General features: G+C 41.9%; 3 protein-coding genes across 9 annotated transcripts in view; 2 read left to right on the top strand and 1 right to left on the bottom strand.

Annotated features, from left to right (window-relative positions):
* carmil2 (capping protein regulator and myosin 1 linker 2) overlaps positions 1 to 12,634 on the top strand; it is a 39,096-nt gene extending 26,462 nt beyond the window's left edge. For 3 of the 6 annotated variants that reach the window (XM_081715862.1, XM_081715865.1, XM_081715866.1), the window contains 9 exons: positions 960 to 1,057; positions 1,262 to 2,042; positions 3,552 to 3,656; positions 4,073 to 4,109; positions 7,537 to 7,608; positions 7,707 to 8,051; positions 10,829 to 10,936; positions 11,292 to 11,450; positions 12,263 to 12,634. In XM_081715862.1, the coding sequence (XP_081571988.1) occupies positions 960 to 1,057; positions 1,262 to 2,042; positions 3,552 to 3,656; positions 4,073 to 4,109; positions 7,537 to 7,608; positions 7,707 to 8,051; positions 10,829 to 10,936; positions 11,292 to 11,450; positions 12,263 to 12,477 (1,920 nt within the window). In that variant the 3' untranslated portion in view covers positions 12,478 to 12,634. The remainder of the gene's footprint in view (positions 1 to 959; positions 1,058 to 1,261; positions 2,043 to 3,551; positions 3,657 to 4,072; positions 4,110 to 7,536; positions 7,609 to 7,706; positions 8,052 to 10,828; positions 10,937 to 11,291; positions 11,451 to 12,262) is intronic. The other 3 variants (XM_081715863.1, XM_035525726.2, XM_081715864.1) reach the window with 3 other exon arrangements.
* A 1,340-nt stretch (positions 12,635 to 13,974) lies between these two features.
* Positions 13,975 to 18,662, bottom strand: tmem170a (transmembrane protein 170A). Its single transcript, XM_027004025.3, has 3 exons — positions 18,287 to 18,662; positions 16,775 to 16,945; positions 13,975 to 16,375 (listed from the first exon to the last, which is right to left on the bottom strand). Exons 1-3 carry the CDS (start codon positions 18,399 to 18,401, stop codon positions 16,245 to 16,247), a joined length of 417 nt encoding a protein of 138 aa, XP_026859826.2. The 5' UTR covers positions 18,402 to 18,662; the 3' UTR covers positions 13,975 to 16,244.
* A 94-nt stretch (positions 18,663 to 18,756) lies between these two features.
* cfdp1 (craniofacial development protein 1) overlaps positions 18,757 to 23,507 on the top strand; it is a 26,396-nt gene continuing 21,645 nt past the window's right edge. The window contains exons 1-5 of one of the 2 annotated variants that reach the window (XM_081716686.1): positions 18,757 to 18,945; positions 20,040 to 20,169; positions 20,282 to 20,483; positions 21,144 to 21,274; positions 21,623 to 21,760. In XM_081716686.1, the coding sequence (XP_081572812.1) occupies positions 18,879 to 18,945; positions 20,040 to 20,169; positions 20,282 to 20,483; positions 21,144 to 21,274; positions 21,623 to 21,760 (668 nt within the window). In that variant the 5' untranslated portion in view covers positions 18,757 to 18,878. The remainder of the gene's footprint in view (positions 18,946 to 20,039; positions 20,170 to 20,281; positions 20,484 to 21,143; positions 21,275 to 21,622; positions 21,761 to 23,507) is intronic. The other variant, XM_027003995.3, reaches the window with a different exon arrangement.

The following is a 23,507-nucleotide window of genomic DNA, read 5'->3' as shown; positions in this document are numbered from 1 at the left end:
AATGAAAGGTTTCATATACCTTTAGATAGGCCCCTTCTTTTGTCAGAGTAGTTGAAGTTACTGCTTCTAAATATTAAGTCTCATCCAAAAATATCTAACATAACTAATATAAATATTTAATGAAACAAAATATTTTAAAACCATTATCTGATTAGGGATGCCAGAACTGGACACCTTTTTGGTGTACTTAGAGACAATAAACAGTATTACACTATAGTTTAAACTTTATATGTAATACCTTATTAAGATCCAAGACAAATTGCTTTCGTCGGCAACATTGTTTTGCTAGCTAGGAACAGTGCGGTAGTGTCCTGTTTAGTCTAATTTACCCTAATTCAAGGTTCAAGATGGGCTTCTTCTGTTGTTAAATAATTGCCATGGCTACATGATCCACACACCAATCACCATTGATGAGCAAGCATGCTCACAGTCTTTGTGTGCTGCATGGGAGTATGTTTGAGGGGTATAATTGTGTTTGGAGGAGGAGGAGGACCAGAGAAGGGTGGGGCTGGGATTAATCCTCCCTTGGGACAAAAGAAACAGATGCACCTGAGGACACCGCTAACAAAAAATTATTCTTACCTACCAACTGAAGTCATTGCGATGATTTGTGTGTGTGTATATATATATATATATATATGTATGTGTGTGTGTGTGTGTGTGTGTGTGTGTGTGTGTGTGTGTGTGTGTAGTATAATTCTACATGGAGAAGGAGAAAGTATTGTGTGCATGGAACTAACATATGAGTGCATACTATAGCAGCCCACATAACGGGCTGAAATAGAAAACAGTGCTGCTTGGAGCAGCTTGGCTGTTTCACTGTTTTGAGGTTGTATGCTTTCAGTGTAAGTTTTGGTCAGTATGTTATTCATAACAACTTCGAATGGTCTGTCAGTTTAAGTGGCTGACTGTGTTTCTGCGTGTGCTTGTGTCTTTGTGTCTGTGGGGGGTATATGTAGGAGCAGGCAGCTGAGAATGGAGACAATGAGAATATGGGGAGGGTGGACGAGGGCGTAGAGGAGTTCTTCACCAAGAAGATCATCCCTGATGACCCCTTGTGAGTACACACCCATCTCAGCCAATAGCATGAAGTCTCTAGAAATACATTAGAGAACTGGAAATGTATCCTAACCTAGGAAATTTTGCACTAATAAAGAAATATTTTCTTAATTGCCGAAAGATTGTTAATCGCCAAATGATTGGTTTGTTAATTGCCAAAAGATTTCATTTTGCATCACGCCTTTCCTCTGCTCACATTCAGAAAGCATCAGAGGGAGGAGTTCCTCAATAAAGCACAGCCTGCAGAGTCTACGTGTGTCACATCCACCCCTCTCAACACCACCACCCATACCTCCACCACAGCCCCCACTAAAAACATCAAGAAGAAGTTTGGTGACTTCTTCGCCTTTAAGAAGGTCCGTGCCAGTCGAGGAGCAAAGGGTGAGGCTGGCCCAGAGGGAAAGGTCAAAAAGACTTCAATAGCAGACCTCATCCGACCTCTCCGGGAGGCGGCGCGGGCTGAGAAGGAGCGCGAGAAGGAAAGGGAACGAGAGAAGGAGAGAGAAAGAGAGAAGGAGAAAGAGAAGGAGAGGGAGAAACTAGAGGACAAGAGCGTCGGAGCACCCTTCGCAACTCCAGCTCCCACCATCTCAGATTCAGCCCCCGCAGTACCAGTGCTAGATGACAAAATGGCCCCCAGAATGGCGCCTAGAGCTCCTTCCCCTCTTCTCATGCCAATTCCTGTCCAGGCGGCCGGCCTCGCCACCAACCCCACCCCTCCCGCCTCCTCGCCTGCCAAAACCGGAGAGGTCCCGGTATTGTCCCCTGGTGCACCCACCACCCCAACCACAACCCCCAGCCTCATAACAGCTGTGCCTCCCTCAGAGCGGGAGAAGAGCCGGACCCTGGAGAAGAGCCGCACCCCGGATGGGGAGAGGAGACCCAAGCCAACGCGCCGCTCGCTCCGAGATGGCAAGTCTCAGTCTCTCATCCTGCTCACGGGACTGGAGCCAGAACAAGACGCCACAGCCACACAAGCCAAGGTAAGAGAACACTTCATTTCAAGAGGGAGATGTAAAATGGCAAATGAGTTAAGACTGTGGTGTGGTTCCTAATTTGCTGTGATGCACAAGCTATGGTGGCATGTTGTATAAGGTATAAGTTTTTTTTTTGTTGTTGTTGCATAGGAAGTTTGTTTTGAGGTTAGAACATTTAAATACTAACCTCAAAGTTATTTATGTTAGTAAATAATGTGACCAGAGCAATTAATTTTTTGATATTCTAGAGGCGTGGATACACTGGGGAGATATGACATTTGCACTCTTCGCAGTTATGCAAATAAAACCAATTGGTGGCTACTATATTTGAATCACAATAAGCCATGTTTATGAATTGATTAAAGTATGAGAGCCCTGCGTGAGGGTTACATAACTTGGTAGTGGGGTTTCCACCTGTCCAGTTTTCACCCGCAGAGTCTGGTTTTCAGGCTTTATGTCTGGATGTTGGATTTTGTCAGGGTTTTTGGGGTTTTTTTTGGAACGTTCTCCCAAGTTGTGTGGGGATGTATTGCAATGCAATACTATTGGTGCATTTGTTTGCTACTTTTCATTTCCGCCTCCCACTGGCAATTATAGGCCAATAAAAAGTCAGCAAGCAAAGTCAAATACAAAGTACCTAGGGGGTGGAAGACTCATTAATGGTGAGTCTAATCGAATAGGAGGGTCTGATTTTGGCTTGTTGAAAAGGTAGAAACCCTGCTTGGGCATGTTATGAGAACATCCTCAGCCTGTTATGCAGTGTCTAATTTTTAGCATTGATATAAAGTTTCTATAAGATGTAGTATGAAGATTTTCCCTGACTCAGCATTGTCAAGTTCTTTGATTTCATATGCAGTTTTTTGGCTTCATGTATATTTTAGAGTTAAAAGAATACTTCATCCACATATGTGATTATTCCTAATAATGCTACAAATAACACCACTAATAACTAATGAAAGCTATTAATATCATCTTAACAGATCCTCAATACTTTTTTATTCATTGTTAGCTGTGTTCACATGTTTGAGGTAGTACTTAAACATTAAAGAGTTTCACAGTAGTTATGTATTCAAAGTATGGAAGATTTTATCACGAATGGCAGAAAATTAAGTATAAAAAAATATTTTAGCATCACAGACCAATTCGTGGTTCTGACAGATGAGTCACACCTTATGCTAAGTTCTATCAAGACTATTTTGTATTGTAATGTTTTGTAATGTAATTGTAATGTTGAAAGCTTCCTTCCCATTGGAGCAAGACTGGCTCATCCCCAGATCTGTAACACCATGTCTGACAGCTGAGCGGGGGAGCAGTCTTTGATTATTTTAATATGTGTTTAACACAGTCACAGCTGGCCACTGTTGTTCCGATTGTGACTCACCCCAGGACAGTGTCACTATCCGTCAGACCCAGCGAGCTTGCCTTCGCACCAGCCGTGTATGCATTAGGTGTTATTAGTAGCAAAAGGCCCAATGTGGCTCTTGCTACTCATTTCATGCCTGCTCCATTTTACAGAAACACGCTTCTGAGAGCTCATCCGGTTATGAACAGAGGCTCCATGTTATGCTTCACTGCATGGGGGTGGCCAAGACACCTCCATCCGACTCTAAAAAGAGCCAGGTGTGTGCGCGATGTTTGGTATTGTAACCACACTTTGGCCAGTTGTGTGTAATTATGTTTATTCGTTATTACAAGAGGTACTGGCCTAAGTACCGGTCTAACTTTGTGGCAAAGCACAGGACAATGCCATATCGTAATCCTGTAAAGATGTCTTTAAATGTCTTGTGATATTGCATTTTCCTATATCACGTACCTCTAGCCACTGGTGCAAAACCTGAAAGGGTCCCTTTACAGGATTACTGCAGTCTCATGTATGCTGCTTAACTACAGCCTACCTTGTAATATTCACCCTCTTATCTGCAACCACAATATCACAGATATCACTTAATCTGTGCCAGGTGAAAAAGGGCTTCCTTGGCTAATAGGGGATTATGTATAGCAGACTATTGAATCAAAGTCATATTATCCTCTTACAGAGCAAAGATGAGGAACTGAGGAAGACCAACTCAGAGGGTAAGGTCCCTTCCCTTATTTCCGTATGTCTTCATCATCACTACAGCATGTACCTTTTCGTCCTGGTAACTGGAGATGTTTTGCTGCATTTGGAGATGTGCTGTGCTGGCAGATCACTGTGGCAGTGGTAGGCATCTCAGGCCCCGTGCTCAGGGGAATATTAGACGTGATTTGTCCTGTATAGAGAGAGATCAGCATCTTGCCAGTGCAATGGCAGTGTTAGAGTTTTGACCATCACTGTGTAATAAAGCTGTATACTCAGTATGATTTTTCATATGTAGTTGCTGTTTCTGGAAAAAAAAAAAGTTAAAGTTGATTTTTCAAAGTTTTTGAAGTTTTTAAAATATGCTTGCAATAGCATTGGTTTCCTTAAAAATGCACATTTTTAGTTAGTCCAATGTGAAGAATATATATATACACACACAAAGACCACACAAGTAAACACAATACTGTTTTTATTATTATTTTATTTAGTAAAGGAAAAAAGTTATGCAACACCAATTGGCCCTGTACGAAAGGTAATTGCCCCCTTAGTTACTCAACCAACCAATTACCAAATTTGGTTGATAAATGGGATCATTTAGAACAGACACACCCGGGATTGACGACAGCTTAAGTTATCACTTAAAAAGAACCTTTCCAACAATGTAAAGGAGGCTAAAAGGTTTCAGCAAGCAGCTGTGATCAAAAGAAGTTCCAGTAAGAATGTTCAGTCTGGAAAGGGTTACAAAACCACTTCTAAGGCTCTGAGCCTCCAGTGAACTACAGTGAGAACCATTGTCTTCAAATGGAGAAAACTTGGAACAGCAGTGAATCTTTCCAGAAGTGGGCAGCCTACCAAGATTCCCCCCAAGAGTGCAGTGATGATATGGCAAGTCACAGAAGAAGACAAATGAACATCTAAAGAACTGCAGACCTTGCTTGCCTTGGTGCCACAGTCAGCACTTAGGTTTCACCTTTAGAATGAGAGTGGGAAAAATGGTTTCCATGGGAAATTGGATAAATGGTATCCATGGGAAAACCACTGCTAATCAATTGGAACATAAACACTCATCTCCCATTTGCCAGAAGGCACCTTGAAGGTCCTGATGAGTCAGAAGTAGGCTTGTCACAATACCACAATTGCAATACCGATACCACGTGTAATATCACAATTCTTGATAGCAAAATAATACTTTGACATAAAAACCCCACACAAATATAAAGTCCTCCCATTCCCTGAATGTAAAATGCATACTGGAAAAATCTGACTGCAAAAGTTTGATTTGAAATGGAGGCTTGCTAAATAAAGGAAATATAATGACTATAATAAACAAAATACTTCAAACTTTCTTCTGGAATTACATTAGGGAATTTCTTTACTTTAATGTTCTTAGCTAGGAAAACAGTCTCTCTGTGGTCTTCCATCAGTCTTTCTCCTTGGACTGATCTGTTTAGTATGTTTATACTTCACTGGAGTCTGCTATATTTTGTGTTTCTCTAGCACAGATGTAATGGTGGCCTGACTAGATGAAGTTGAGTTCTTAGTTTAAATAAATAAATAAATAAATAAATAAATAAATAAATAAAATAAAATAAAAAATTAAATAAGAGTAAGAAGCACATTCATAATTTGAGGTTAAACTGCACACTGAATTCTCCATTTTAAACACCAATATTTTATCGATTAGCCCACATGAAATTTACCAGTTAAGCAGGCTACATACTTGATAGCCTATTTGCGATAGAAACACGTGATTGTCATGAGCGCACATGACAAGACGAGCACTTGGCTGATCTGTTACATCCTCGACGGAAACTGCACAGATCACGTATGAAAGCTCCCTGGCGCAGCTTTATCTTAGTTAGACTGTCATCTTTTAAGCGCTTTGTAGAGGTCAGGATACTTCTTGGCCGAGTGCTTAGCTAAGGTGCTTGTGTTGCTTGTTATGCAATGGAGAAATTTAGAACACCATTTGCACGCTGGTTTTGTCATATCTGCTGGCTGGCGGTTTTCATAAGCGATGCATGCAGTCTATGTCCACAATTGGCTCCTTGAGCCTGTTTTTCCTGTCATTTGTTGCGTAGCCATGCTACCCATACAGCCAGATTACTGCCTTCCATACAGTCTATTCCGCCAGCTGGCTGGCGTGTGATACTCATCCGAGTCAAATGAGAATACCGATTCAGTTGCTCAGGCTGTATTCAGAATTGAAAGCATCGGATGTTGGAGTCGAATCGTTTGCCACATTGTCGTATTGAAAAAAGCACCGAATTTTCCAAATCTTATGCAACTCTATTCAGAAGTGGAACTTTGCGGAAGACAGGCTTGTAATTATTGACAGAACAGTTAATGCTCCTCTCTACCAGAAAGTACTTCTGTGCATGATCAGAAGCGCAAGCACAACTGACATATAGCAAAATCAAGGCAGGGCACACAATGACATCCATCTTGCTAGAAACAATATTAAGGCTTTAGAGTGACCTAATCAAAGTCCTGACTCATTGAAACAGTGTCAGGACCTAAAATTGACAGCTCATGCTCAAAAGCCCTCTAATATGAGGCATTAAAGCATTTCTGCAGAGTTTGCCAAAATTCTGTTAGAGCTAACGCTATCGCCACATAAAACACTGAGCTCCAGCTATAGCAAGTGTTTGGTTGCAGTTGCTGCTAAAGGTCAATATTTCAGTGCAATTAAGTAGCAGCCAAGGGGCAGTTTTCACATGAGTAATACAGGTGTTGCAGAACTGTTTTTCCTTCAATAAAATGCTTTGATCATTTAAAGATTGTTTCCTGATGTTCTCCTACTCTTGTGTTACACCAAGTGTGAGGATCTGAAATCACTTAGTATTATCAAATGATCAAGAATCGAGAAAATCAAATGCTTCTTCATGGCTGTTTATTGCCTCACCAAGCAGCTGATTGATACTCCGCTAAATAGCTTCAATAAGAGTGGGCATCAAAAGCTGTGTCTAATACTACTGGGCAGTACTACTGGGGAAAGGAGCCAGATGACAGTAATTTGCTCTTGAGAATTTGCTGTTCTTTGAAATGGAACCTCACAAAAACTCAAATAAATAGATAAATAAAATGGTCCCTGTGATGGATACAGTTTCATGCCCTAAATGGATTTCCCGCTGACTGAGACAATGTCCATAAGGCTCACACTGGCATATTCTAAACGGTTTTTAAAGCACTGCTGTCCTGTTGGACTTGATCAAATTATCTGCATCTCTTTAGCTAAGGTCAGCTATCTAAAAAGTCACATAAGACTCAAAATGCTGAAGCAAATTAAATGGGATTTTATGGCCCATGCACATCCAAATTTGGTCTTCTGTCTTGCTGTGTTGAACTATTGTATGTGTTCTTGTTGGATGTGTCACAGTTAGGGTGTTGTTTTTATACCTCTCTGATGCCGACCATTTGACCTCTGACCTTCTGTTTCAGGGGCTATATTGGACAGCAAGCCTGAGCCCCCACCCACCTATATAAAGCCTCGCACAATGTCCACCTCTTCAGGTGCCAAACGGCTGGGATTCAGCCTTCATTTTTTCATGTGCATGTGAGGACTGTCAAATCATTTGTGCAGGAATGCAAAACCCTCTGTCTCTTCTCAGATACCAGGCGGCCAGTGCGTGTGGGCAATGCGGAGTCCCTTCGCATGGACCGCCCACCACTCCCTGAGCGACCTGTAGGCCCTTTGCCCCCAAAACCAGCACTCAGACCCACCCTGATCCCACCGGGGGAGACCCCTGGAGCCTCCCAGAGCATCACACCCACCCCTAGGCAGCCCAGCCCCTCTCCAGACAGCCAGCTTTCAGCAGTAGAGGGCGGACCACCATTGCAGGCCCAGCCTCCGACCCCCTCTCCTCGCAAAGATATGCCACCTGCGCCATCACCACGGAGGGTGCTCAGCACAGATGCCCGTGAGCGAGCAGAGAGACCCCAGTCCGTCACCGAAGGTAGACTGCGAAACATTTTTAGAATGTAATAGGCTGTGTTTAGAGTGTGAAAGTATTCATTAAATGAGGCCAAATAATTACTTAGATGTAGATTAGCTTAGTTCTTACCTGCTTCTTAGTTATTAGGCAAAGATTAAACAAGGTGTTTAACTTAACATCTAGAATTATAATGTGATGCATAAAAGCTCTTGTGTTATGGTGGATCTGTGCATCTCTTACCTACGCACACATTCACGGAATTTCACACACACAAACTCGCACACATGGAGCCCTTATAAAAGCTCTTAGATATCCATTGCGTTTAAACAGATTTAAACCCAACTAGTTGGGCCACTTCAACACCTCCCCTGATGGCAGCTCTTAATGCTCTGCAAGCTTGCAGCCTTCTGTATGCTTCAGTTGAAGACAATTTAATTACTCCCATCAGATCAATCACGTAATTCAATACTTGTTTCTCTGAAGCTGTAGTAAATGGGCTTCGTTCAGAATGTATGCATGTGTGCATTAAAAAAAAAATCCCCACTCACCCTCCTGTGAGCGGTCTTTTTCCTTCAAGCTCAGGTCCTATATCAGAGGCTTCTGAGCTTGAGGGTCCTGTGTAGTATCGTAGTTGTTCCCAGGACTGCACTCTTCCGGATGGAGATCTCAGATGATGTTCCTGGAATCTGCTGGAGCCATTCTCCCAGTTTGGGGATCACAGGCCATAGTGCTTTGATTACTCCTGGAACCACTGTTGCCTTCACCTTCCACATCTTTTCCAGCTCGTCTTTCAGCTCTTGGTATTTCTCGAGCTTTTTGTCTTCTTTGTTCCTGATGTTGCTGTCGCTTTGGATTGCCACATCTATCACTACATCCCACTTCTGCTGTCTGTCCATCACTACTATTTCAGGTCGGTTAGCCCTTAGCATTTATCCTGTCTTTATCTGAAAGTCCCACAGGATCTTAGCACGGTCATTCTCCATCACCTTTGGTGGTGTATTTAACCTCGGAACTTCCAGCCTGTACACGGCACAGACGTTTTTGTACACAATGCCAGCCACTTGGTTTTGGATTTCACTCTGCCTGATAGCTTCTTGAGTCCCACTGTTATGTGCTGGATTGTCTCAGAGGCATCTGTTGTCCTGCCTGGTGTGGTGGATCCGAGCCTCTGTTGCTCTTGCATTCAGGAGCTTGTTCCTTTGCTCCCATGATTATTGCCACCATGTTGTCCAATCCAGCCTTTTCCAGCCATTGGTAGGATTTCTCCATATCAGCCACTTCCACTATGTACCAGTGGTACATACCATGCTGGGGTCTGTCCTCCCATTGTTGTTCTTGCTTTTCCTCATTCCCATCCTCCGCGGGTTTCTGCTGTCTGAGGTGTTCACTATGCACTTCATCACCTGGGGGCCATCATCCTGATGGATCTTGGTCGTTTCATGCTGGATAGTGGCTCTGACACTCTCTAGTCCTCGGCCCCCCTCCTTCCGCTTAGTGTATAGTTTCAGAGTGCTGGATTTGGGATGAAAACCCTCTGTGTATGAGGAATTTCCTTGTCTTGATGTAAGTGGCTTCTATCTCCTTCTTTGACCAGCTTATTATGCCAGCATAGGTGTTGACGGCCTGGATCTTGTTCTCCCCACTCAGCTCTTCCCAGATCCTGCCTCACTCCTTGTAGGCATTTGCCTTTTCATGATTTTGCCTGCTATGTAACCTTCTGGTAGTATGATGCGCTTGGTTCTAGCTACCTTCCTATTCCTTGTAACCATCCAACCACACTTATCCAGTCTGAATGACATTCTGGCGTCGTTGCTGATTATCCTGCTCAGATGGATTAGTGAGCCAATGTCTCATTCACTTCCAGCATTCAGCTTGATGTCATCCATGTAGAGGAGGTGCCTGATGGTTGCTTGACTCCAGAACTGCTATCCATATCCAATCTTGGTGATGATCTCACTGATGGGGTTCAGGCCTATGCAGAACAGCAACAGGGACAAGGCATCTCCTTGGTCAACCCTGCACGTAATGGTGATTTGGGATATTAGTTGAAGTTGACCTCTTGGAAGTTGACCTCATCTTTCCCAGCCCCACTGAGCTCCTGATGAAGTCTCTTAGAGTCCTGTTAATGTTATTCAGTCTCAAGCATTCCAGGATCCATGTGTGGGATCTTGAATCATAGGCTTTCTTGCAGTCAGTCCAGGTGGGGCACAGGTTGGTCTGTTTGGTTATTGGCCGGTAGTTGGATGCAACTATCTCTCTTTGGGGTTCCTTCAGGATCAGGACTGTCCAGCCTTCAGTTAACTATTCAGGTTCCATCCATTAGCACCTTGTTCATTTGTACTGCCAGGTGCTCATAGAATGCAGTTAGCTTCTTAAGCCAGTTGTAGTAGTAGTAGTAGTAGTAGTAATTGTAATAATAATAAATATATATATATATATATATATATATATATATATATATATATATATATATATATATATATATAAAATAATAATAATTATAAGAAGATTCCAGGTGGGTAACTACAGTGTACTGTAGAAAGAGATTTCAAGAGAAACAGAACGTTTCAGACAGAGGTCCTTCATTGGCTTGTTTGCACAGCTGATGAAGGACCTCTGTCCGAAACGTCCTGTTTCTGTGGAAACTTTGTGCACTTCACTAAAATTTTGACTCTCTCTCTCTCTATATATATACCGTCCTTCCATGTTTCTCAATTATACAAACACACATATATACGCATGCTTTCCCTTCCCCCTTCTGGTGCTGGTTTCTAAACTGGGTGCCTTTCTCCCCACAGAGATTCTCCCTAAACCACGACCCCGCCTGAAGCCCTCGCCCCAACGCCGTGCTGTTTCCGTCCACGAAGACGCACTACTACAGCACGCCGCCCTGCTCGACCCCGAAGGTGAGGTGACGCCCGGCTGCTCTCGCCTGATAACTGATAACCAGTGGAAACCAGTTAATATTAACTCATGTGCAGAATACTCTTAGCTTTGTTTCTTTTGTTTATATCATCAGCTCTAGGGTGTCGAGAACCATGTGCCTCTCTAATCTGCTAAATAGCTGTTAGTATTAGTTCCACTAATTTAGGATATTGGTGTTTAACTTGCAGGAAAAAACTGACTTGAACGTTTACCAAATGAATAAAATATTTGAGCAATTCTAGAATGCATGGCATATATTTCTGGGCGCGTTTGGTCAGAAGAACTCTGTGGATGTGAGTGAAGCCTACTGTATGGTTTTCCTGTGGCCTGTTTCAGAGCTAAAAGCTGCATTGCGGCTGCAGAGGTCCCCAGTGCGGAAGCTGGTGAACCTGCTGGAGCTAGAGCCCTGCTCGGAGGACCTACCCGAGGGTGAGGAAGGTGAGCATGAGAAGAAGAGGAAGAGATTAGTGCAACAAAAGGGTCCTTCCAGTCCGAGTGAGCACAAATGAGGAAGAGTGAATGAGAGAGAATTGCGTGGCGTGGTCACACCTGGTATAAACATCTATCTTAGTGATCTGCTCACAGAAGAATACGATTGTGTCTCCAGTGACAGCGTGCGGTCACATTTTAAGACTAAATACTAAACTACTGTTAGCATGCGTTAAAACCCTTGATTTGGCCAAGCTAGGCCAATGACACTGTTCACTGGCGCTTTTACGCATTAGAAATGCAACCAAATGCATCCTTGACCATTGCGTTGGTGATTCAGGTTATTATTCCACAAGACGCAATGGACTTTGCACTGTCCATATCACCTGAAACATGTGAAAACCAAGTGTGACAGGGTTCAAAATGTAATGTATATTTAAATGTATATTAGATGATCAGTAGCTCTACAATGATGTGACTACAGACCATCTAACATCATCATTGCTCTACAGTGATGTCATCATAGACAATCTGAAATCATCATGTTTTTCACCTGGACAAATGCCTTCAATTACAGGCTTTGGTGCAGAGGATAATGATTATCTAGCAAAATCTGTGAGCACAGTTGAGGGCTTTAACCCACACCCCCAGAACAAATGAATGAGTCATTATAAAAATATGATGCATCATCGTTGGTCACCTCACAGCAGCATAGCACACAAAGTTTATTTTCAAAAGCAAATTCTTTTAAGATGCATTTAGCCTTTTTTGTGGGGCCTTGTCAACTGCACGAACTTGCATGTTATTTGTAGTCTTACCTCAACTGTTTGAATTTTTTCACACTAAGATCCTATTATGATTTTCTGCTCCACCCACAGCTAAAACAGAAGGGAGAGAAGGTTGCAGAGGACAGGCCAATGAGACAGACAACACTACAGTCAATGAGGGCCAACCAGAATATAGCCCAGCTGGGCCCAACGAGGAAGAGACCAACCCAGAGAGAGGGGAGACAGTCTCAGAGCAGCACACAGCACAGGGAGAAACATCAGACCAAAGAACTGAAACCCCCTCACCTGAGACAAACATGGACTGACCCCTGCGCAAAATCTATTTTCTATCATGTCTACTTTTGCCTTGCACGTCAGATTATGTACAAAAGAATGAATTATGAACAAATGCGTTTTAAAAAAAAGAGTAAATTGAGACATATACTTGTTAATAATTATTAAAAAGTGAATTCTGTTGTGTCATTCAGGGTCTGTGCCTATTTTCTGGGGTGGGGCTTTGTGTTCTTAGTGATGTTCTGGCTGCTATCTAAGTGGAGAATTCTGTTTACTTGACTTCTGATTGCAAAATGGCTGTGACTATCTTAAGACTACATTTCCCATCTCCCAACTCACTGCTGTGAGCATTTGTGCTGAATTACAACAATATTCACACCCATCTTTTATCTGCATATCCATATCTTGCAGGTTTCTGCAAAAGAATCCAATAGCACCCCCAGCTGTGTAAACTGATAATTACACAAGGCTTTTTTTTTATCAGGGAAAACGCTGCCCTGGTGCTGCATCTGTGTTTTAAAACACACACTATGATGATTACACCAAATGCAGCAATATAAGTACACGTTATATGTCTGGGATCAGAATTTGTGTAAGGAGGTATGGTGCCACAACAGCAACAGAGGTGCAGAAAGAAAGTGCATGGCTACACATCTCATGCAGACGTAGTTACTGAAATGCCTGAGCTCATTAGGATGAATGTGCATTCAAACTCAGCTTTAGTCCACAAACACGAATAAATCCCATGACTCCTTCTTCATCTCATGACAGACAATAAAAACAATGTAACGGAATCTATAAGAGAATCCTGCTATGGAAAATGTATAGTTAATTCTCTAATACTAAAGAGCGGCCTTCATCCTCATCATGGTAAATTATCAACCCACCAGGAGCAGAGCGTGGCCCAGAAGGCAACGAGAAGAGCCCACACGCATGTGAGTCATTATGGGGTGGAAGTGTGTGTACGTGCATGTGCTGGCCTACTCCACCAGTAATGCCACATTACTCCCCTGGCTGAGCAGCAAGCTGCCATTAACTGCAAACTTGGCCAATGGAGGCAGCGAGCGCACGGGAGAGCCATCTGTGCGTGTGCGGAGATAAGATGAAGACGGAGGGAACTTAGCGAAGGGCTCGCCTGCACAGCACAGGAAGCTCCGTCAGCACGGTAGGTGTGAATAATGCCTCTGTAAGATAGAAGCTAAGCATCTCACTCTGGCTCTTTATGTGGTTGACACACTGGCGCAGGGTTTCCTTCTTACCCGTTTAATTGCTACCTTGACGGTATTAAAACAAGCTGTAAAAAGGGGGAGACTAAAAAAAAGATAAGGTTAGCTCCAGCAACATTCCTGTCCAAACTGAAAATTGACAAGATGTACAGAGATTTACTTTATCTATTGCACTCATGTGCAAAGTACAAGCACCTACTCAGACGTTAGCCTGCATTACTGTCTGCAATCATTAGACATCATCATCATCAGGGATATAAACTTGGACAAAACACTGAAAATATAAAATACAAAACTATGAACAACTGTCATCTAAAACATTTTATTACATGAAAATATTAACCATTGGCACTTAATATACAGTATGAATAATTAAACCCAACCCATAAATGAAAATCAACCCATAAAATCACATGTTAAAATAATTGCAATCAGAAAACAAGACAATTTAAGGAGACAACAAGCAGTCACTTCATATCGAGGGAAAATAGATGGACATTAAAAAAATAAATGCATTTGTGAAATAGTAAAGACCATAGGCCCAGAATAAGAAAAACATCGCTTTCAAATGTTTTCCATGGCTAACACCAAGAGCACTGCCAACATTCCCAATGCAGCCTGGTTAAAGACTAAGGATTCCATTCATAAAAGATTAGCAGACACTCCAACAATAACAGTCCACACCTTTACTGAAGCTTCGGGGGAAAAGCATCTTCTAGGTGTCTTAAATAAAGGAGAGAACGCAATTTAAATCATAGTGCATTGTTTAAGATGCGAAAGGAAAACAACAGTTACAAACTGCTAATGTACCTAATAAAGGAGGAGCGTCAAGGAAATGAGACGATTCCAATGTGTCCCCAAATTATTATTTTTTACCACATTGGTAATTTAATCCTCCAAGCAGCTTTTTGCCTGTCAGAAGTATGAACACAACTTGCACAACAGCGAGTGAGTCTCCCTATGCCTTTAGAAGGAAGGGGTTACTTGGATTTGATTAGTGCAGTTCTAGATGACTGAGTAATCTATTCAACACTACTTCACATAAACAGCGAGCTGGTCAAATGCTCCGTGACTGCATAGTTGCCTCAAGTCTACACTTGTGATGCAGCTGTGGTACAACTTTGACATCAAAAGCAAAGCCTACGTGCACATGAATGAAGCTTATTCCACATGCCTCTTCTTGATGTAAGGTATGAAAGCCTTATGCTCTGAGCCTCTTATTTCCAACTTAACTACTTTGAGTACATATGTAAATCGGTATGAATATTTGATTTAGGTACAGCCAGTTGATCAAAGCCTTTTGTGTCCCTGCCTGAAACCTTTTCACAACAACAGTAAAGACTATGGTTCTCAATTTTGTAATAGACATAGGTCAGTGTTAAGATCTCTTTGGTAAAAGGTGTACGAAGTTCTATTAGGGATTTCACTGAAATCTGATAGACATTCATGTAGTAGGCAATATGAACAGACGTTGCCTCACATGGAAACTTATGAGTATATTAAAAATCAAAGCAACAATATATTACTGTATTTAACAATATATATTACTGTAAATAACACTTTACAATTTAACTGTGAAAATGTTAAAATATATGTTATCTGTGTAACTCAAACCATTTAAATGCCGCAAAAATTTCTCAAGGGAAAAGGGATCTCAGGAGACTGCTTTCATATCCCAAACCTAGACCTACAAGAAAGACCTTTCAAGAAAGGAAAATGTAACAAAAATAAATGAACAGTTAAAACCTGTAAGACACCATCATGAGCCATTAAAACAAAACAAAAACTTGAAATGCAGTATAAACAAACAAGAGCAGAAATTAATAAGCCCCCCACTCCCAAAATAAGACAACTCTATAGATTTTGGTCTACAAGATTAAATTGCTCAGTGTAAAACGAATGTAAGAAATATTTATCCTCCACAACTTGAGTAGGAGCTGGAATGGAATTTAATATGTACAGAATGGAAATGATCACGTCATATCTATACCTACTACGTGTCGAACGAGGAGAATCTGGAATATAAAAACCAGGAGTCTGATATCGAAAGACCAGTCTCGTCATTTCAGGAAGTCCACCATTATCAGAACAGTGAGCTCATGACAGTGGCGTGCACACACACATACACACCCTCTCGAAACAAAGGTAAATCTCAATTTTGTTAGGAGCTTGTTGAAACCAAACACTGTTGTTCTTAACAATGAATATTGTGGCTCCATGGCCCTCAGGGTTGAAGATCTGTAGCTCTTCTTTATGCAAAGCGCACACATGCAAACCACCTGTGTAAGAAGGCCAGCTCCGAAATGAAGATAGGTCCATACCTGTCTACTGGCGATGGAGCAAGACTGTGTAAACCCTTCCACTGCACTATCACTCTCTGAAACCTGACATTCTGACTTTTAAAAAAAAATTATATCTATATATTTTTTAATATATATCTTTCTATCTTTTGGGACACCTCTGGAAAATAAGGCCTCCGTGTTTTTGCATATGATGTCCAGGGGAAGTGAACTGAGCCGATCATAGCTCTCCTCCTAAGCAGTGGCAACCTGGCAGGGCATGGGGCTCAAAGGCTACAGGGTGGCCAGCACTCTGAGGAAGGAGATGACGAGGACACAGAAAGACTGTCCTACTCCAAACACCAAGGCTTCCAAAGAGATCATCTTCTTCCCTGCTGCCATGTAGACCCCTGCAATTGCTGCACCTGGAACGGACCGCAAGAGAAAGAAACAAGTCATATAAGGTATCGTGTCATATAAAATGCATTGTGCATGGCTATGGATGTTGTGTAAGGGAAGCGGTGAACGTGAGTGGTTACAGTGTGTGAATGTTTACGTGTTGGCATGCCTTAATCAGATATAGTTTGTGGTATAAAATACCTTTTTAAAGTGGAATATTAACTAATCAGTTGCCTGGGTTCATTTGGTTTGTGCTGCACAATGACACCCTCAATACTTTTTAACTATTTGAAAGAATAAATGTGATCTGTAATGTTTCTTCTATAAAACCTTATCATAAATAATTAATGTATACTCTACTTCAGCTTTTGTTTCACATGGGAGATACTGTAGTTATAAAAGCTTTATAGGGTAGAGGTACGTACTTGTGAGCACCCCTCCAAACAGAGGGCCTACAACACCCATGAACATGATGGCGAGGGGCAAGAAGCGTGCCATCTTATGTCTTCGGAGTGTGGCAAGGGCCAGCAGAGCTGCAGGAAGGTGGAACACCAACGATGAGACAAATGCCCACAGGAATATACCAAACCACATCTCTGAGGAGTGCAAAGGAACAACACAATAGGTAAGTACAGCACATTATAAAGACAACTAATTCAACACGATGGTCACACTTGTGGTTTTGAAAGCATCCAACAATCATGAAAGAAAGACAGACAGATCCGCTTGCTCTTAACGGTCCCAGAATGCAACAGTAATGCACTTATAATATGGCTGCATGACATATTAAGAACAGTTAACTTTAATACTGCTTCTTTAAAGCCCATTTCAGGATGCTTTGGTACCTGATCAAGTTTTTATGCAATGTTTGCAAATATGTGAACTAATTTTATAATGAAACTCATCACTTAAAATGTACCATATGATTTCAGAATGGTAATTGCTCATCCAGATGTATTAACTATTTATAGATTTAAGCTTCATTTGACTAGGGCTTTAAATCAAATGTGAAGAGCACGATATGGACAAATCATTAAAGGCTTTTAATCAATTATTACAAAAACTGTTTTGCAGTATACATTCAAAGCACGTGGTTAAACGTCACGGGTAACCATCGGCCTGCATTACTGTGACGAAAACTAAAACCACGTCGTTTTGTTGTCTCGCTGGAAAAACCTTTTAATACACAACATTTATGCGTAACGTCTGAGGTTAGTCTGGACGCTCACGGCAGACGACAAAACCTCCCCTACAAGGTATTAAATTAAGAGTGCAGTCACCCACGCCCCACACCGTGCATGGCAGCAGACTGAACAAATAACCCAGCGGAGACGTGTTTTACGAGCAGGTCCATGCTGGAGAGGTTGGCATCGCCATCCCGGTCCATTTCTAACCATTTCGCTGTGGTTGATAATTACAAGCCGCCTCTGAACATGGGAAAACATTGGCCAACGTAGGCGACTTTAGATGGCATCTACCTTTATTTAGAGTTTAAGGTGCCCGACTAGCTACCCACCTAACGTTACTAGGCTTGGCAACTGGTCACATATGACATTATTTCTTTTATGTCACAAATATTAGCCAAACTGTGTGTGTGACTGCGCTGCCAAACTCGTTATAGCTGGTTAGTAAACTGTCCATTACAAAACAGACACCCAGTTAGCGTAGCGAGGTCAGCTAACGCTAGCGTAGCAATCCTAGATGGGTTAGCAGACCATCCTTCACCTCCTCTGTCGGTCTAAAAGTTTAAGAAACGTTTGAACAATTTTGTAAACCAAAAGCCTTTAGCTATTCCCCAAAGTATTAACATAACACGAACAAAACAAACCGCAGCTAGTTAGCTGTTAGCTACATGTTTACTGATAGCGTTAGCTAAGATACGCTAAGCTACTTACAGAACACTGAGAAGACAGCTAAACGCTAGCTAGCTAACTCACCTCGAAAATTGCACAGCGATGTGCTGTTCCCCCCACAGTTAGTGGCATTTTTCCCCGGGACCAAATTCAAACTGAGAATCTGCTGCACAAATCCGATGTTATAGTCGCCCTGCATGTCTCATCATCTGAACACGGCGACCATGAGTACAGGAGCTCCAACGTCCGGCCAACACCATCACAAAACCAAGCAGGATCTTTCTAGCTGTTGGCTAGACGGCTACCCAACAAAGGTGTCCTTTCTAGAAAGGATAGAAATGGTAAATGATTTATACCGCACGAAAAATAACGCTGTATATTGCAAGTCCGATTATCAAGGAGACCTCAAACCCAACCTACACCTAAAATATTACTTTGACTGCCCGGATTAAAAGACTTTTGTCCCTTTGTACGAGCCGTAGAACAGTGACTACGGAGGTAGCCTATCGTCGATCTTCAACTGTCGCGGATATGCTCAAGAAACGCGTTCTCACTGCCAAAGTGTCTTATACATCTACATTCTTTTCTGGAGGCTTTGTGGACTTGCTCAGTGAATTGCAGGCATTAGCTACGAGTTGTTTAAGTTGTTTAAGGCTCGTCATCGTGAAAGAGAATAATGAACTATTCCGACTACGACTCGGAGGATTATTCCTCAAATGAAGATGAAGATTATGTCCCATCTGGTGAGAGATTTGCCCGGCATTTAGTTATCAGGCTAGCGAGATAACGTTGCTCGCTAACCTAGCTAGGCTAAGTAACATAGCTAAGCGGATAACTAAGCTAACATGTAAACATATTTTAACATACAGTCAGGTAAAAAGCAAGATAGATAGATAGTTTATCGGTAGCGATATTCTGCAAAAAAGCAAAGTATACGTACAACGGTATGGGGCAACCAACCTAGCTAGCTGTATCATACATGCTCAGCCTTTCCACTACAGTATGCGTAATCTTAGGTATCTTAGGCAAGACATCAGCTGCGTTATCGAGGATCAGAAATAAACTAACCATTTAGCTAACAAATGTGCCTGTTCTTGTAATCAATTTGATTATTATTATTTTCAAGTTTGTGAGCATGTCCGGTTGAAAACGTGCTAACCCTAGGTCAGAATGGTCCTGGAGTTCCAGAGTAATGAAACTTGGCGAGCTGAGCTAACCTAACCTAGCTAGATGGCTTTCACCTTCGCACACTTCAACCACTTGTTAATAACTTTACTAAAAGTAAATTTATTAATCGCCATATTAATCGTCCCATCACCACATCTCCGGTCACAAGATAATAAAAATGATTCGTGTTTTATTGGTATTCCTCATCTTGATTATTTTAATGCGTTGCTCACAGAATCCTCCAACTACAACAAAGTACAGAACCCGTCGTAGTATTGTGCTCATGTTATACCAGATGAATACCACTCCACTCTTTCTTCTCTTTAGAATTCATCTAATAGTAATAATTAGATAATTAAATTTATACATTTTAGTACCACTTTATGCATATCTTAATGGTATAGCCTTCTCATATAAAATCTGAAAGCCTGATAAACTACATCCCAAGTCCAGTCTTAAAATAATGTAGTGTCCGCTTTATTCACATTCCACCTGTGAAACGTTAAAATGAGTGTTAAAGTAGCTTTTAGGGCTAATGAAACTCATCACTGATAAACACTGGCCAGACTGCTCCTAGCACTTTGTAAAAGACATCAAATAAAAATTACACGAAAGTACCATTGTTGTTGTTTATTATTGATGTTATTATTATTATTGTTGTTGTTATCAGATGACAACCTAAGTGAGGATGACATGAATGAGTGTGTCAAGGAAGATGGCCTGGAATTAGATGACCAAAACGAACTCCATTCCAACCAAGTAAAGAAGAAAAAGAAATCAAATAAAGGCATTGCTATGAGGTAGAGTTCCTGTCACCATGAAGCACGTCTGCGGTTTGCCCACCTCCCTATTTGCACTAGGATGATTTCAGTCACTGGTAGGACGTCTCACTATTTTGAATGTTTTGGACAGGAAAAGGAGAAAGGGAGGACTCAAGCTGGAAACGGGTGACGAGGACACGCCAAACGAACAGCGAGAAGAAGGAGCGAAAGGGGAAGGGGGTCTGCGTGCAGAAGATGAGTCCCAGCGGAAGAAGAAAGCAGATGACCTTTGGGCTAGTTTTTTAAGCGATGTTGGACCTAGGCCCAAAGATCCTACCGCAGTCTCCCAAGAAGTACGTGATGCCGTGGGCTGTTGAGCAAAATGCTGCAGATTACCAGGGTGGGGAGGGTTACCAGTTCCAGTTTGAGAAGTTAATAGTTTAACATGACAGGTTAAAATAAGTAAGTGAAATGATTTTAATGTTTTCAAACATTTAAGTATATTTTAGAAATAATACCAAATTGCAAGACAGCATGATGTCATTCCTATCATAGTACTGAAAACAATGATATAACATGATCTTTCTTACCAATGCCATTTTGACGGTTTGTATAGATTTCCAAACATGTGCTTACTGTCTCAACACACATCCCGATATTTACATATTGTGCCAACTCCGCAGGTTTCTTAGGTTTTATTTACATACTGTCCCAGTTCCATAGTCTTTGATGGTCTTTGTCATACCTCACTTGCAATTCGTTTTTGAAAACAATCACATGGTTGTGGTTACTGAAATGTAATTACTTGGATTAGAAATATATTTTTAACTGTTAATGCTTTGGAATATATGGAGCGGAATTTAAACATGACAGATATTAATAAGCATTAATTTGGCAGTGTGTTTTTGGTTTTGCTGTTTTAAGAGACCCTGTTATCTCCATTCTAAGGACAGCAATGCATGCTGTATTTTTGTTCTTTATATTTTAAACCCGTTTCTCTTTCTTGCTTATAGAGCACAGCTACAGCTAACTCAGACAAAGCCAGTAAAGCCACCACAGACACTACACAGCAAGACTCTGACCTCAAAGAGCCCTCCAGAATCACAATCACAAAAGTGTTCGACTTTGCTGGAGAAGAAGTTCGGTAAGTCCTTCATGAAGCAGCAGCTGCTGCATTACTTAGTTTAACCACAAGATGGCATTATAGTGTCATCAATGATTGTTCAGATAACATTCATTAGTTGTGGATAGTGAGACAATATTTCCTGTTAATTGTAAAGTTTTAATATAACGTGAGAAGTAGGGTAGCTTGTGATTTGGTTGAAGATGCAAATGTGGCATGGGGTCACAGAAAAATGAGAAATTCCCATGTCCATGATTAGCTAGTCTAAGGAATGTAGTTAGACTCTAGGTCTCATTTCTTTTTCTGGGAAGCTGTGCTGTGATGGGATTGAGCAGGAGCTGTGTTGGTGGGTCGCATTGCCCCTTGCAGGGTCACTAAAGAGGTGGACGCTGATTCGCGGGAGGCTCGGAGCTTCCTGAAGAAGGAGGACAAGGCTGAGGAAACGCCGGAGCAGCCGACCTCTGTCTCAAACGCGTCGCCCCCGTCTTCAGTCGCTCCTGGGCCCAGGTACCACCCCTGCAGCACACGCAGCGCACACGTCATGGGCAGCACACACGCCTTTCGCCTTCCACGGCATCTGATGACGTGTTTTTCGTTGCTGTGTGACTTCTTACGAAGTTCATCTGGCTTTGGAACACTTTTTTTATATGAGAAGCTGAAACTGAACCTCGCTTTGCACTTTTGTAGTGTAATTAAGCACTGCGGCCCCTTCTAACACACACACAAGTGTGCGGTGTGTGTGTAGGGCAGGGAGACATCGCAGACACGCCCTCGACATTGATTTCTGACAACTATTACAACAAGTCTTTGATCCTCTCATTCCTCTCATTCTGTCTGCACAGAGGCGAAGAAATAAGACCTTGCCTCGTACGGCGTGTGTGTGTGTGTGTGTGTGTGTGTGTGTGTGTGTGAGAGAGAGAAATGACTTTAATAATTTAGTCTTTAATTATTTTTCATCATCTCTGTGTGTTTGAATGAATTTATCTCTTATCCTTGCAGTCCTCCTTTGTATGTCTGTAGTAAAATATTTGTGTGTGTGTGTGTGGTTGTGTGTGTGTGCATGCACGAGTGCAAAGTGGAGAAAGTGTTTGACATTAGATCTGCAAGAGCCCCAGCTGTTCTCCTTTCGGCTCTTTCCCACTCCGTGCATGTGGTTGCCATGGTGCTTAATTGTGGCTGGATGAGCCGGTCTGTCCTCCGAGACAGCTGGCTGTGACTGCACAGGAAGTGCTCTTTCCCCTTACAGGAAGTGCTGCGTCCTGGGGTGTTTCCCAGCCAAGCAGGAAAGATGTCTCTGCCCTCCTCCTCCTCTATCCCACACACTCCTATTTCTGTCATTCACTCAAAGGGACACCGCTGAGATGCACGCATGTAAATCTCTCTCTCTCTCCTTCTCCTTCCCTTTCACACACGTGCTCTCTCAAGTGGAGTCAAGATGACTATGTGAAGTACAATACTAACAGAGCATTAGAGGCATTTTCAGCTTCAGCAAAGAATATTAATAATAAAAGCACCACCACCAATAATAAAAAAATTGAACCATGGTAACAGTATTAATTACATATAACAAGCCATTGAGACATTGGCACGATATTATAATAAGCTAATATATAAATATTTAGCAAATAAGACAGTGTGTGTGTGTGTGTGTGTGTGTGTCTAGGGCTGGTTAACTTACAAGAAGCGGGGATGAGGAAAGAGGACGTTGTCATCGACTCTGTGTCAGGCGATGACATGTTACTAGATATTTTGCAGCAAGGATTGCTGTGTCGCCTGCTCCTAGAAAGACAGATTTTTTTGACATGTGGGATTATATTTTGTATTTTTAATGTGAAAAACTCCCTCATTTTTTACTCACTTGTCATACAGTGGCCACATGATTTGGCCTCTTTTGGCAGTCGGGTCTGTCTGTGTCTCTCCTTGTCTTTAGCTGGACTGCGGTCACTGAGCCTGTACTCGGCAAGGATGTGTCTGTCTCTTGTATCTCAGTGAAGAGACACTGCTAATTCACACTCTGTTTAGGGCTGGATAACCCTCTGATTGGGACTGAGATTATTTTCACAGTTCCAATGTTCCAAATAGTTGTTTTTACTTTGCTTTATAATGTGATCTAGTTTTAAATCTGCTGCTAAAATAGTTAAGCACTGTGAAGCTGTTAGTGTTAGTGACTAAGAGGACTCTCTCAGGGTTCAGTACTTGGTCCTGTAATGCTTTACAGTGCAGGGTTTCTCTGGGACTGGGCTTTAAATGGATT

This window comes from Electrophorus electricus, chromosome 6 (assembly GCF_041902795.1).
Source record: "Electrophorus electricus isolate QZ-2024a chromosome 6, ASM4190279v1, whole genome shotgun sequence".
NCBI lineage: Eukaryota > Metazoa > Chordata > Actinopteri > Gymnotiformes > Gymnotidae > Electrophorus > Electrophorus electricus.
The sequence above is the reverse complement of the archived record's forward strand: the minus strand, read 5'-3'. Positions and strand labels throughout refer to the sequence as shown.

Bases quoted from the DNA above. Each gene is read 5' to 3' on its own strand.
- tmem170a (XM_027004025.3), bottom strand. From the start codon at position 18,401: ATGCAGGGCGACTATAACATCGGATTTGTGCAGCAGATTCTCAGTTTG. The intron at 16,946-18,286 runs GTGAGTTAGCTA...TGCACTCCTCAG, and splicing joins ATCGCTGTGCAATTTTCGAG to AGATGTGGTTTGGTATATTC. The intron at 16,376-16,774 runs GTACGTACCTCT...GGTCCGTTCCAG, and splicing joins GTTTGGAGGGGTGCTCACAA to GTGCAGCAATTGCAGGGGTC.